The sequence below is a fragment of the Eubalaena glacialis genome, chromosome 13, assembly GCF_028564815.1.
Source record: "Eubalaena glacialis isolate mEubGla1 chromosome 13, mEubGla1.1.hap2.+ XY, whole genome shotgun sequence".
In the NCBI taxonomy this organism is placed as follows: domain Eukaryota; kingdom Metazoa; phylum Chordata; class Mammalia; order Artiodactyla; family Balaenidae; genus Eubalaena; species Eubalaena glacialis.
The window spans coordinates 15,549,372-15,562,673 of NC_083728.1; the positions used below are offsets into that span (position 1 = coordinate 15,549,372).

The 13,302-nt window shown below is 46.6% G+C and overlaps 2 protein-coding genes across 2 annotated transcripts; both read left to right on the forward strand.

Moving 5' to 3' along the window:
• Positions 1-326: 326 nt before the first annotated feature.
• Positions 327-7,112, forward strand: LOC133103397 (eppin-like). Its single transcript, XM_061208790.1, has 4 exons — positions 327-417; positions 1,879-2,010; positions 6,249-6,417; positions 6,958-7,112. Exons 1-4 carry the CDS (start codon positions 327-329, stop codon positions 6,962-6,964), a joined length of 399 nt encoding a protein of 132 aa, XP_061064773.1. The 3' UTR covers positions 6,965-7,112.
• Positions 7,113-9,583: 2,471 nt separating this feature from the next.
• On the forward strand, positions 9,584-12,549 carry WFDC6 (WAP four-disulfide core domain 6). The gene is made up of 3 exons (XM_061209804.1): positions 9,584-9,663; positions 10,895-11,046; positions 12,512-12,549. Exons 1-3 carry the CDS (start codon positions 9,584-9,586, stop codon positions 12,547-12,549), a joined length of 270 nt encoding a protein of 89 aa, XP_061065787.1.
• Positions 12,550-13,302: the final 753 nt, after the last annotated feature.

Below are 13,302 nucleotides of genomic sequence, written 5' to 3' on the forward strand. Positions count from 1 at the left end.
ATGGTGACATTCACTCCTAAGGTAGCCTGGAAAGTGAGATAAGCTTTGCCCACTTTCCCTGGTTGACCAGAAAGCCCACCCCAGCTGAGGGGGCTAAGGATGAAGAGCCATCCAATAAGAGACCCTAGCCCAGGGCTGTGGGCTGTAGATGACAGCTAGTCACATTGATGATCTCAAGAACTCGGTGTTCCCATCAGGAAAGGAGGTGGCTGGCTTGACTCCAGCCCTCATATCCAAGATACTGACTGCTGAAGGACTAGGTTGGACAAAGGCAGCCAGACATTTTTACATTCTGGATCCACCGGACAAGACAGCTTTCCTTCAGAATGGAGTCTTCTGGACTTTTGAGCATCCTGGTGCTATCCATCCTTCTAGTGAATGTCCGGGGTCATGGTCTGACTGACTGGTTCTTTCACAGTAAGTACTGGGGCCTCAGCCCTTGCCCTGGAGCGAAGGAATATTGCTGGGAGGAAGAAACAAACACCTCAGGCTCGAGTTGCTTTCCACCACCTTAACCCTGGTCCTGGGTTGGGAGTGGAGGGAGATATTTGGGATATTTCTTCCTATTTCCCTCTCTGCGGAAGATCCCTTCCATGAATGCAAGACTCCGGACCTGGGGCAACACCTACCTTTAGCACCGTTGAAATGGAAGGTCTTTCTTGGTGGAGAGGGGGAAGAATCACAGGATCTAGCATTTTTGGGAGGGGCTATAGGAATCTGGGAAGCCTAAGGGACCTTCCCTTCACCCCACAACAAAAATAGAATCAACTCCTGATTCTTTCAAATGTAGTCCTATAAAGTGTCCCTGCCTCCCCAGGGGTTCCTTGACTTTGGGCTAACGGATAATATCCAGAAGTTCCTTTGAACTTAAGAAAGTAATACTCCATGACTATATAAAAATAATGATAATTGCTACCATTTACTGAACATTCAGAAAGTAGGGATTTAAAGAGAGGGATCTGGAGTCATACTTGGTGGGTCCAAATTCTGGTTCCACCACTTAGTAGTCAAGTTACTTAAGTTGCATGTGCTTCAGTTTCCTCATCTGCAAAATGGGGATATTAATAGAATTTACCTCGTTGAACAATTATGGGGATTAAATGAGATAATCCATTTAAAACGTTTAGAAGAGTGCTCGGCTTATGGTAGACACTTAACTATATATATATCTATAATGTTAGCTAATATTACTGCGCATCCGTGACAATGATTATAGCTTTACACACTTTGTCTTATTTCTTCCTCACCACTCTGTAAGGCTAAAATGATTTTACAAATGAAGAAAACAAAGTTCAGAGAGGGTAAGTGGTAAATCAAGAGTTAGAATAAAAAAACCCAACGATCTGACTGCTAGGGTGCACAATATTTATCACTGCACAATAGCGCCCCCCAGAGGAACTCCCAAACACTGTCTCCTCAACCAGCCCAAAATGACCCCACTGGCTTAGACCAGTGGCTTTCAATGGGCGATTTTGCCTTCCAGGGGGACACTTACAGCGTCTGGAGACCTTTTTGGTTGTTACAAGTGGGGAGTGCTACTGGCATCTAGTGGGTAGAGGCCAGGGATGCTGCTAAATGTCCTACAATTCACAGGACAGCTTCCACCACCCATCAAACAATTATCCGGCCCAAATGCCTCTAGTGCCTAGGTTGAGAAATCCTGCCTTAGGGGGTGGGACTAGGTAGAGAGTGAGAGGTAGTTAGAAGGGAGGATGGTGCAGGCAGTGCTGGGAAATAAATGAAAGTCCCTGAGGAAAAGGACTCCTGGGGATGAGCAAAGTGAAAGCAAACTTCCCTGACTCCCCGGCATCGCCTTGGGTCTGGAGAAGGGTGGGCACTGTGACTTGTAAGACTCATGGTTATAAGTCCCTTCCCTAGAGAGATGCCCCAGAATCCAAGATAACTGTGAATTCAAAGAAAGGGATGAATGTTCGAAGGACAAAAAATGTCCAAGACATGAGAAGTGTTGCTTCTTCAGCTGCGGAAGAAAATGCTTAAACCTCCAACAAGGTAAGGTTGAGAGTCTCAGAGTAACCAACCCCTCTCCCCATACCCTCAACTTCTGCCCCTCTGTGCTGGCATTGTCCCTGGTTCACTAAGGGCTGGTCTCTGAGCAAGATTGCTGGACTTGGGAAACTTGAAATTCAGATTGATCACCGCCCCTAATATGATGTATGACATTAGGGAGTATCTTCATCTTGTTTGGGCCTCAGTTTCCTTGAACAAAAGATAGGTGTAGGGCTGGGATTGAACCAGATAGCCTCTTGGCTCCTTTTCACTCTTATTATTATTTTTTTTCTTTTTTTTTTCACTCCTATGATTTTCTTAGTCCCCAGGGGGCCATTGCTGGCCCATCATATATCAACATTGTTGCTGCAAGTGATAATTAAGATATTTGTATTTCTAACAAATGCAAAAAATAGCTTTTTGCTCCAGATTGACTGCCTCTCTGCCTATACAAATCCAACTTAGCACTAGGAAAGCTTCCCTGACCACTCCAGACCAGAGGGTTCGTCCTTTGCTGATGCAATCTTAACTCCATGCCCATCTCCCTGGGCTCCAAAAAGACTATCAAAGATACTTTTTTTTTTTTTTAATTGTAGTTATTTACAATGTTTCAGGTGTACAACAAATTGATATATATATATATATATATATATATAATCTTTTTCAGTTTCTTTTCTATTATAGGTCATTACAAGATATTGAATATAGTTATATATGTGCTATGCAGTAAGTCCTTGTTGTTTATCTATTTTATATACAGTAGGGTGTATCTGTGAATCCCAAACTCCTAATTTATCCCTCCCCCTCCTTTCCCTTTTGGTGACCATAAGTTTGTATTCCATGTCTGTGAATCTATTAAGACTATCAAAGATTTTTTATTCATTCAGTTAAGTATTTGTCGATTGTCTCTGAGACCCATAATAGGATTTGACGAGTGTGGTCAGGGAGGTTGAGGAAATCTTCCTTGAGAAAGCAGACCTGGAGTTGAGTTCCGAAGGATGTAGCAAATTTCGGGAAAAAATGGGTGGAAGGGCTTTCCAGGCACAGGGAACGTACGTGTACAAAGGCTCGATGGTAGGGCCTAGGGACGCCAGAGAGCAAGAGCAAATATGAGCATGGTGCGAGGAAAAATGATTCTTGGTAGGTAGGGCCTGATGGGCGAGGGTCTCACCTTGATCTTAAGATCAGTGGACATTCATTGAGGCAGGTGGGGACATGGTGTGGCTTTTAGTATGCCAACAGAGCAGGAATGGAGTGGCTTAAAGGACTTCAGGATGAAAGAAAATGGTAACTTGGACTAGATAGGTAGCTGAGGGGATGGAGAAGAGTAGGATATGTTTGAGAGGCATTTAGGAGGTGAAGTAAACAGGACTTGACAATGGAGCAGAGTAGACAGGCAGGAGGATAGTAAGTTGTTCATTTGCCTATCATTGAGGAATTCTGAATCCAGACTTCCTGAGTTCAAATCTTAGCTCCAGCTTGTACCAGCCTATTTATCTTGGGCAAATTAACAACTTTCCCTTGCGATGCCTCATATAACAAAAAGACTAATGTCAAAGGTTATTTGAAAGATCAAATATGTTGATGCACGTGAAGTGCTCAGAGCAATGCCTGGCATGTAATAGCCACGTGATACATATTAGCTCACATTATTCATCGCCCATGACTGGGAGCTCCTATATAACAGAGGCCGTGCCTTTTCTTTGTCTCTTTAAGCATCTAGCACATAGTAGGTGCTCAATGAATAACTTATTCAGTTCAGTCAGGATGTATTTTGTTTTATCCTCAACATTTGCAAAATCCTATACTGTGTCCGATCACCTGCTGGGAATGGGGTTCCAAGATGAAATCAGACACAATCCCCGCTCACTAGAAGCTCACAACATCACAGATGAGACCAAAGATGTAAACAAATGACAAACATGCACACAAGACTCAGAAGCACGGTAGAAAAATGCAGGATTGATTTAGGCACTTGTGAGGGTGTGGTGTGTAGAATGGAGTCCGAGACACCACAGTGGAGTTGATGTCCGGGAAAGGTTTTGAAGGGAGAATAAGAGTGTCACTAATGAACAACAGAGGGGTGGCAGAGGGAATGTGGAGCCAATGGTGTGGAGGTGTGGGGTGGCATGGTGGGTTGAAGATTGTGGGAGCTTGTAGCTCAGAAGGGGACTGTGGTAGGGGAGGAGGCCAGAGCCCCAAATAGGAGCGATCATGAAGGGTCTGTGGGTCATGGAAGACTTGGTCATGAAGTCAAGGTCTTAGCTGTGTAATAACATGATCAGCTTTGTCTCAGATCTACCAGGTCCTTCTCTCTGGTGGGCGATATGAAGGATTGATTGGAACAGCCAAGGATTGAGGCAGGAAGATCAGTTTGAAGCTAACTCAACAGCCCAGGCATGAGCCACTGAGACTTAAGTTAAAGAGAGGGGCAGACAGGTGAGCTATGAGAAGGTAAAAATCAGCAGGACTTAACTATTTAGCTGTGGGGATTGACCCTTGTGGAACTTATAGTTTAGTTAGCACCTGTATTAGTTTGCTAGGGCTGCTGTAACAAAGCACCACAAACTGGGTGGCTTAAACAACAGAAATATATTGTCTCACAGTTCTGCAGGCTAGAAGTCCAAGGTCAAGTGTTGGTAAGGTTGGTTCTTTGTCAGGTGGTGAGGGAGAATCTGTTCCATGCCTCTCCCCTAACTTCTGGTAGTTTACTGGCAATCTTGGGCGCTCCCTGCTTTGGAGATCTCTCTCTCTCTCTTTTTTTAAAATTTATTTTATTTTTGGCTTGCGTTGGGTCTTCGTTGCTGCGTGCGGGCTTTCTCTAGGTGCGGCGAGCTGGGGCCACTCTTCTTTGCCGTGCATGGGCTTCTCATTGCGGTGGCTTCTCTTGTTGCAGAGCACGGACTCTAGGCTCGCGGGCTTCAGTAGTTGTGGCTCACGGGCTCTAGAGCTCAGGCTCAGTAGTTGTGGTGCACGGGCTTAGCTGCTCCGCGGCATGTGGGATCTTCCTGGACCAGGGCTCAAACCCGTGTCGCCTGCGTTGGCAGGTGGATTCTTAATCACTGCACCACCAGGGAAGCCCTGGAAATCTCTTATCTTCACGTTCACATGGTGTCCTCTCTGGGTTTGGGTGTCTGTGTCTGAATTTACCCTTTTTATTTTTTATTATGTTTTAAAATTTTTACTGGAGTATAGTTGATTTACAATGTTGTGTTAATTTCTCATGTACGGTAAAGTGAAACAGTTTTACATATACATATATCCACTATTTTTTAGCTTCTTTTTCCATATAGGTCATTACAGAATAGTGAGTAGATTTCCCTGTGCTATACAGTAGGTCCTTATTAGTTATCTATTTGACTTTATCCTTTTTAAAGGACACCAGTCATATTGGATTAGGGGCCCACCCCATTCCAGTATGACCTCATCTTAACTAATTACATCTGCCACAATTCTATTTCCAAATAGGGTCCCATTCTGAGGCACTGAGGGTTAGGACTTCAACATATGAACTTGAGGGGGAGGGGGACTCAACCCATAACAAGACAGAAGCTAACTGCAGGAAAAAAAGGGGCTTGACCATTTGAAAAACTACCCCCTGCCTTCCCTGCATGGACTTGCCTTTGGCTCTGATCCCATATTCTCTTTCCTTGGCATGGTTTGGAGGGCAGAGTAAGTGGCTTATAATTTGGCATTTTCAAGGCACTCCATATCTTTTATCCATTCAGGATGTATTTATTGAGCAGCTACTCTCCGCCAGGCACTGTGCTAGGAGCTGCACATTCAGATACAATCAAGGAACTCACAACTTAGAGGGCCACAAGGGTGGTCTTACTTGCACCTCAGGACAGCCCTGTGCAACAAGCAGGGTGGGATTTTGCATTCCCATTTTACAGAAGGGGAAGTCAAGGACAAGACGGGTAACGTGGGAGGTTGATGTGCACACACCAAATTAGGAACAGAGCCATGAAACCAGAGGCTCCTCACTCTCAGGGGAGACACTGAGTCCAGTGACCAGAAGGGAAGGGGGAGACTGATGTTCCCTGGGGATGCAGACACCCAAACAGCTCCACTTCGGGGTTTCCCTGCAAATGTGCAAATACATCAGTGGAGCTAGGCTCCCGAGATGTGAAAAGGTGAAAGGAGCCTGTTCAGTTTCATCTGGACAATAAAGGTTGCTTTTTTTTTTTTTTTTTTTGGCATGGGCACTCTAAATTCTCAACTCTGGGGTCTCCCTGCAGACATATGCAGTATGCCCAAAGAACCTGGCCCCTGCCTGGCATTTCTCCCTCGTTGGTGGTATGATAAGACAACTAATACCTGCTCCAGCTTCATCTATGGCGGCTGCAAAGGAAACAATAACAACTTCCAATCCCAAGCCATATGCCAGAGCACCTGTCCCCCAAAAAGGTGAGTCCCAGGGGCTCCAGTCTCCCATCCTCGCCAGGGCCACACTGGGGGGTCTGGGTGTTGCTTGGTCCATTCTGGGATGGTTACATCCTTGACAGACGAGGTACTGACAGGACCAGCTCCTATCAGGAGGTGAGAATGCACCTTGCAGAGGGTTGGACAGTGGCTTTCCAGGAACCGAGGTTGGGAAGGGACGTGGTTGTGAATAAATGCTGGCAAGTATGAGGGGTGGGGGAGGATGCAGACGTGGTGAAATCCCAGAGGCCAGCTTCAGAGAGGTCACAGGACATCCAGCCTAGTGCCAGAAAGGCTGACCAAGCACCCCTTCCAGGCCATCAGTTTCCTGTCACAATACTCTTCACCAGCAGCTCACTCCCATCTACATCCCATTTTTCCTTTAAGGAGATTTAGAGCTTCCCAGAGCAAACCCACTTCCTCTTAATCTCCTGTGAAAAGATGTACAAACATAACTTCAAGATTAGTTCTGAAGATGAGATGAGCCCAAGATGCTCAGCTGGTCCTGTCCTTCATTCTCAACAGGCTCTAATTTCTGAATGCGTAAGGATACCTTGGAGCCACGACCAGGATTTGGCTCAGGACCCAAGGCTCTCTCTGTGTCCCTGACAAACGCTCCAGGCTGGCTTCCACTCCTCCACTCCCAGTGTTCCAGGGCCTTAGCTCTTCCCCAGACCGAACCCTGGGATCTCTCTCCCCTTTCTCCATCTCAGCCTCTTTTTAGACATAATATCCTTCTGTTTTGATCCCATCTCTATGCTTCCTTCATGTCCAACTTCTAGAACCCCTTGTTTATACCTGTGTAGCTCCCATTCTCCCCAATAAAGCACTCTGTTTAGTCCTGTGCCTCTGAGACTGAATAATTCACATCTGTTGGCACATCACACTTTGCAGAGAGTAACGGGTCATTGAGGTTTCTGGTGACACCATTAAAGGGAGTGAAGACAATCAGAACCTTGAGAGTTGAGAGTTCCATGGATGTCGTTATCTTCCTCTGTTTCTTCAAAACATCGTAAGACCCTTTTAAGACAAGGGCCCATGGGTGTTGCTTTAGTTTGGATCCCTTAGAAAACAATCCTAGGAGAAGGGCGTGGGTGGAAGTATAATAGTTTATTTGGGAGATTTCTTAAGAAACACAAGTTGAGGAGTGGGATAAGTGATACAAGGAGGAGAGGAGTTGATTATGAGTTGGTTACCACGGTGGGAAACTGCAGCTTAATCCCACTGGGGACCGTCTAAAGAACCATGTAAAACATGTCTCCAAATTTTCTTCATCCATCTCCAGTGATGGGGAAGCCGAGGTGTTTAGCCATTGATTCCCATCCCCTACTGGATATGTGGGGTTGTTAAATCCCTTACTCTTCCAGACTGTTCTGCCCTCAAGCTGAGCAAGCTTCCCAGGGAGCCAGAGAAAACTCAGAGCAGAGAAGTAGAGACTCCGACACTTGAAGTGGGAAGCTATCAGTGTACACCGGATATTATTCAGCCATAAAAAGGAATGAAGCACTAATACATGCTACACTGTGGATGAACCTAAAAGACATTCCGCTAAGTGAAAGAAGCCACACACGAAAGGTCATATACTATAAGATTCCATATACACGAAATATCCAGAACAGGTAAATCCATAAAGATAAAAAGTAGAATAGTGGTTGCCAGGGGCTGGAATAGGCTGGGGGGTGTGTAGAGTGACTGCTATTGGTATGGGTTTTTCTTCAGGGGTGATGAAAACATTTTGCAATTAATAAAGTTGGAAGTTGCACAATATTATGAAGGTACTAAAAAGCCACTGAACTGTTCCTTTAAAGTGATTAATTTTATTTGATGTGAATTCCACCTCAATTTTAAAAAGTGGATTAGGAAAAGAAAATAATGCACTAGAACTGTCTCCTACAGCTGCAGGTAAAATCAGAGGTGAGCAAAGAGTATGTCCTACTGTTGCTGAAAGCCTTAAATTGGAAAGTTCAACAGAACAATCTTCAGGCCCCACTGCTGCAGCTAGCTCTGAGGTCGTAACTGACATTTATTTTTTCCCTCCTGCATCACCTATTCCAAATTTCACCCGGTGATAGAAGCTCTCCATTAGCTGTAACATTCTCTCCTGCTTTCAAATCACCACTATCTTGACAGGTACTCTCTGAAGATTTGGTTCAACCTCGAATCAACCTGTCTCCTCCCCCACTCATGGCAATACCTTTACTCTCTGACCTTGATTAAAGAAAAGGGGTGGGGCTTCCCTGGTGGCGCAGTGGTTGAGAGTCTGCCTGCCAATGCAGGGGACACGGGTTCGAGCCCTGGTCTGGGAAGATCCCACATGCCGCGGAGCAACTGGGCCCGTGAGCCACAACTACTGAGCCTGCGCGTCTGGAGACTGTGCTCCACAACGAGAGGCCGCGACAGTGAGAGGCCCGTGCACGGCGATGAAGAGTGGCCCCGCTCGCCGCAACTAGAGAAAGCCCTCGCACAGAAACGAAGACCCGACACAGCCATAAATAAATAAATAAATAAATAAATTTATAAAAAAAAAAAAAAAAAAAAAAAAAAGAAAAGGGGTGGCCCAAAAAGAAGGAGGAGAAAGACAGAAGGGAGATGAAGGGCAGGGAGAAAGAGACCCAGACAGAGGGAGACGCAAAGAAAAAGAGACAAAGACAGGCAGAGTAAAAGAAAGGCACTGAGAGAAGAAACAAAAACAAAAACAAAAACAGTGTGAGAAAAATAAGCAGACAGAAAAATAGATAGGTCAGGAAAAGAGTAAGATTGGAAAGAGAGAAGAGAACTAGGATCCTCTTGATCTCCAAACTCCCCCTGGAAAACAGAAGACCCTGGAATTGAATGTACCCTTCTGCTAAGGGGGTCTAGAACCCCCGGACAAGCTTTGCCCTTCTCCCTGGTGGACCAGAAAGCCAGAGAGCCTCGGTGAGCTGAGGATGGGGAGCCCGTCCCCACAAGGGTTGGCGCTGTGGGTGTCAGCTAGTCCCAGTGATGGCCTCTGGGACTTGGTGTTCCCCAGAAGAGGGAGTGTGGCTGGCTTGTCGTCAGTGATGTGTGGTTCCTGGAGTGGAACCACCAGGACAGCCAAAATTCAGAAGCAGGAACTGCTGAGCAGGAGTTCCTGGTTTTGGTGCCACCAGCCAGGCCAGTCCCTCCTAATATGGGGTTCTCTGGAGTTCTGCCAATCCTGGTACCATTCATCCTCCTGGGGTGTGTCCAGGAATGTGGGCTGGTGGAGGCGTTCTTTCACGGTAAGTACTGGGGACTCGGTCTTCCCAGTGGAGAAATGGAACTTGGCTGGGAGGAAGGAACAAAGAATGTTAAAGATGAGGGATGCTTTCCCCACCTCAGTCTGGGATCCTGGGTGGGAAAGAGGGGAGCTATCTGGAGTCCTTCTTTCAGCCCCTTTCCTCCTGATAAGATGCCCTTGGTGAATGCAGGAACATGAGTCTGTGGCCACTGACTCCCCACCATCATTATGAGAGGAATTCTTCCTGGAAGGGTTTAGACCTGGAGCTCATGAAACAGACTAAGGGAACAGGGAAACTTAAGGGCTTTCCCGTAAGAAAGGCCACTCCCCTTAGCACTACTTTCATCAAAGCTTTCAAAGCTTTCAAATCTTCCCATTGTAGCCCTCCAAAGTCTCCCCACACCCACACCCGCACCTACAGGGGATCCTTGTCTTTAGGGTAAAGAATGGTCTTTGAAACTCCCCTGAAATGCTGATATTTGAAGACCCGCATAATTAGCAGCTATGATAAACTGAGCCCTCAGACAGCAGGGAAGCCACACATTGCAAGGCCAAATCTTGCTCCACTCCCTAGCAGCCCTGTGAACTTGGCAAGTTCACATAACGTCTCTGTGCTTCAGATGCTTCTGTTTAGAAAATGTGAATGTCGATAGGACTTATCCATAGAGTTGTAATGAGGACTGAGGAGAAAAGAGCAGGTACACCGTAAGCACTTCATCAGTATTAGTTATAATGATGATGATGATGATGTCCCAGGCAGCTGGACAATGGCTTTACAAGGTTTGTCACATATATGAATCCTCAAAACAATCCTACAGGCAAATGAAGGAATCGAGGTTCAGAGATGGTTCCTGCCAGACCAAGGGTTGCACAGCATTCGAAAGCCCAGCCGTCTGACTCCAGAAATGGAAAGCTCAACCACTGAGAGCTATAGCATCCCTGCCCCCACCCAGGCAACATCCAAATACTGGAAGGCCAAGGGACCAGAATAGTCCTAGGGGAGAGCATCTTTCTCCCCGGAACCTTATGGGTGGTGGGTTTAGGGATCAGATGTTGAGTTGTTATGGGGCTGGGGGTGGGGACATCATCGTGAAAATCCTGAGCCCCCTGAAGGTCACTACCTTCTGGGGACAATGAAATGAAAACAAGCCTCCCTATTTCTGTGGTGGTGCCCTGGGCCTGAGAAGGGAGGGTTCCAGCCCCTTCAAGGCCCCAGAGGAGTATATCTTTCCATCCCTCGGGGATGTGTCCCCGAGTCAGAGTAAGATGTGAAATAGAAGAAAGAAACCTATGTACGAAGAGCAGACAATGTCCAGAGAAGATGAAGTGTTGCAGGTTTAGCTGTGGAAAAAAATGTGTAAATGTCAGACAAGGTAACTCACAAATCCCCTGAATTATTCCACACGCTCACCCCTCCCCCCACTTTCTGCCACCTGCGCTGGCATTGTTAGGCTCCTCCCCTGGAGGCTGATGGCTGGTCTCTGACCAAGAGATTGGGTGCATCTTCAACTTGGCACAAATCCTAGCAGTGCTGGGCTGGGGAGGGTGTTCAGAGACATGGGTTTTATTTCATTTCTGCCTCTATTTAGGTATGTGATGTAACATAATTTTTCCTTTAAGGGTCTTGGTCTCCCCATCTGCAAGAAAGATGTGAGTATTAGACCATATGGTCTCTCTCTTTTTTTAAAATAATTAATTAATTAATTTTTTTGGCTGCGTCAGGTCTAAGTTGTGGCATGCGGGATCTTCGTTGAGGCATGCGGGATCTTTCGTTGAGGCATGTGGGCTCTTCGTTGTGGGGCGTGGGCTCTCTCTAGTTGTGGTCTGTGGGTTTTCTCTCTATAGTTGTGGTGCGCAGGCTCCAGGGTGCATGGGCTCTGTAGTTTGAGGCGCGCGAGCTCAGTAGTTGTGGCACGGGCTTAGTTGCCCCGCGACATGTGGGATCTTAGTTCCCCGACCAGGGCTCGAACCCACGTCCCCTGCATTGGAAGGTGGATTCTCTACCACTGGACCACCAAGGAAGTCCCAACCATATGGTCTCTTGACTACTCTTCCGTGATCCTCTGAAATGCCAAGTAGCCACTGAAGTCTCATCAAATGCCAGCATGGTGGCAGGTGGCGTGATAGCTATAAAAGACAGGTATATGATTTGTATTTCCTGGCTTTTTTTCAGGCCTCTCTGTCTATAGACATCCGTGACGCCTTCCCTAGCCACCTTTGATCTCCTATGCTCTTTCCTCTCTGCCCATATCATTGAGCTCTAAAGAAGACCATCAAGGGCCATTCATTCATTCATTCATTCATTCAACAAACATTTACTGGTGCCCCTGACACCCATGATGGGCTCCACTTGCTCAGTGTAGCCGGGGAGGACAGGAAAGGCATTCCTGGGAAAGGGATCTATGATTTAAGATCTGAAAGATGGGTAGTAGGTAGGCAAAAATTGGAAGGAAGTGCCTTCCAGGCACAGGTAATAGCATGTGCAAAGGCCCTGTGAGGAGACACCATAATCAGGCTAGAAAGGCCAGAGAACAGAGATGGGCATGAACATAGTGAGAGATGAGAATGATGAAGCTGGAGTAGGTAGAGAAGGTTCTGACAAGGCAGGTCCTTGCCAGTCAGAGTAAAGGGTCTGGTCTTGATCTTAAGAGCAACAGACTATCTACATTCAAGTCCCTTACTATCTATATGTGACCTTAGGGGAGTTACTTAGCCTCTCTGAGCGTCAGTTTACTCATTTGAAAAATGAGGACAATAAGAGGACCTACGTGTTAATATATGAAAAGTACTAAGAACAGTGCCTGACCCTTTAATAATTGTGTCCTTGTTGCGCTTTAGACTATGAGGTTCTGAAGAACTCTATGTGTATCTCATAGCACTATGAACAAAACAGTTGTTCAGTAAAGGCTTCTTTAAGTTCAGGATACATTTGATTTTTTATTGTAAACATTCCTGAAGCATCCACTCAATTAGGAAAAGTTCTGCATCATGCTCTAAAACTCTCATGCCCTTACACACTCTCCCGTGCCTTTGCACATGCCTGGAAAGTTCTTTAGGGAAGCGGGCACCCGAACAGCCCTGCCCCTCAATCTCCCTGCAGACATATGCACTTTGCCAAAGGAGCCTGGCCCCTGCATGGCATACCTTCCACGCTGGTGGTATGATCAGGAAAATGAGGTCTGCTCCAAATTCATCTATGGCGGTTGCCAAGGGAACAATAACAACTTCCAATCTGAAGCTGTCTGCAGGGCTATCTGCCCCAAAAGGAGTAAGTCCCAGGGGCCCCGATCTCCATGCTCATCCAGGCCACTCTGGGAGGCCTGGGTGTTGGCTGGTCCACTCCAGAAACTTGGCAGGCTTGGGGCTGACAGAACCGGTCCAATCAGGAGGTAAGAATGCAGCGCACAGAAGGGTAAGTAGAGGATGTTTTGGGAAAGAGAGGGTGGTGAGGGGAGCAGTGGTCAAAGGGATGTGGGAGAATACGAAGTGAATGGGGGGTACAGAGAGAGTAAGCAGAAGTGGTGGCGTATCTGAGACCAAGGCAGAAGAAGGCCCAGTGGACCAGCCCAGCGCTGGGCACCCTGTACCAGCCAGTCGCTCCAGGCCTTAACTTCTCATCAAACCTCATC

Excerpts from the sequence above, each read along its gene's own strand:
- LOC133103397 (XM_061208790.1), top strand. The coding sequence starts at position 327 with ATGGAGTCTTCTGGACTTTTGAGCATCCTGGTGCTATCCATCCTTCTA. Across the intron at positions 418-1,878 it reads GACTGACTGGTTCTTTCACA|AGAGATGCCCCAGAATCCAA; the intron begins GTAAGTACTGGG and ends TCCCTTCCCTAG. Across the intron at positions 2,011-6,248 it reads ATGCTTAAACCTCCAACAAG|ACATATGCAGTATGCCCAAA; the intron begins GTAAGGTTGAGA and ends GTCTCCCTGCAG.
- WFDC6 (XM_061209804.1), top strand. The coding sequence starts at position 9,584 with ATGGGGTTCTCTGGAGTTCTGCCAATCCTGGTACCATTCATCCTCCTG. Across the intron at positions 9,664-10,894 it reads GAATGTGGGCTGGTGGAGGC|TATATCTTTCCATCCCTCGG; the intron begins GTTCTTTCACGG and ends GCCCCAGAGGAG. Across the intron at positions 11,047-12,511 it reads ATGTGTAAATGTCAGACAAG|ACTATGAGGTTCTGAAGAAC; the intron begins GTAACTCACAAA and ends GTTGCGCTTTAG.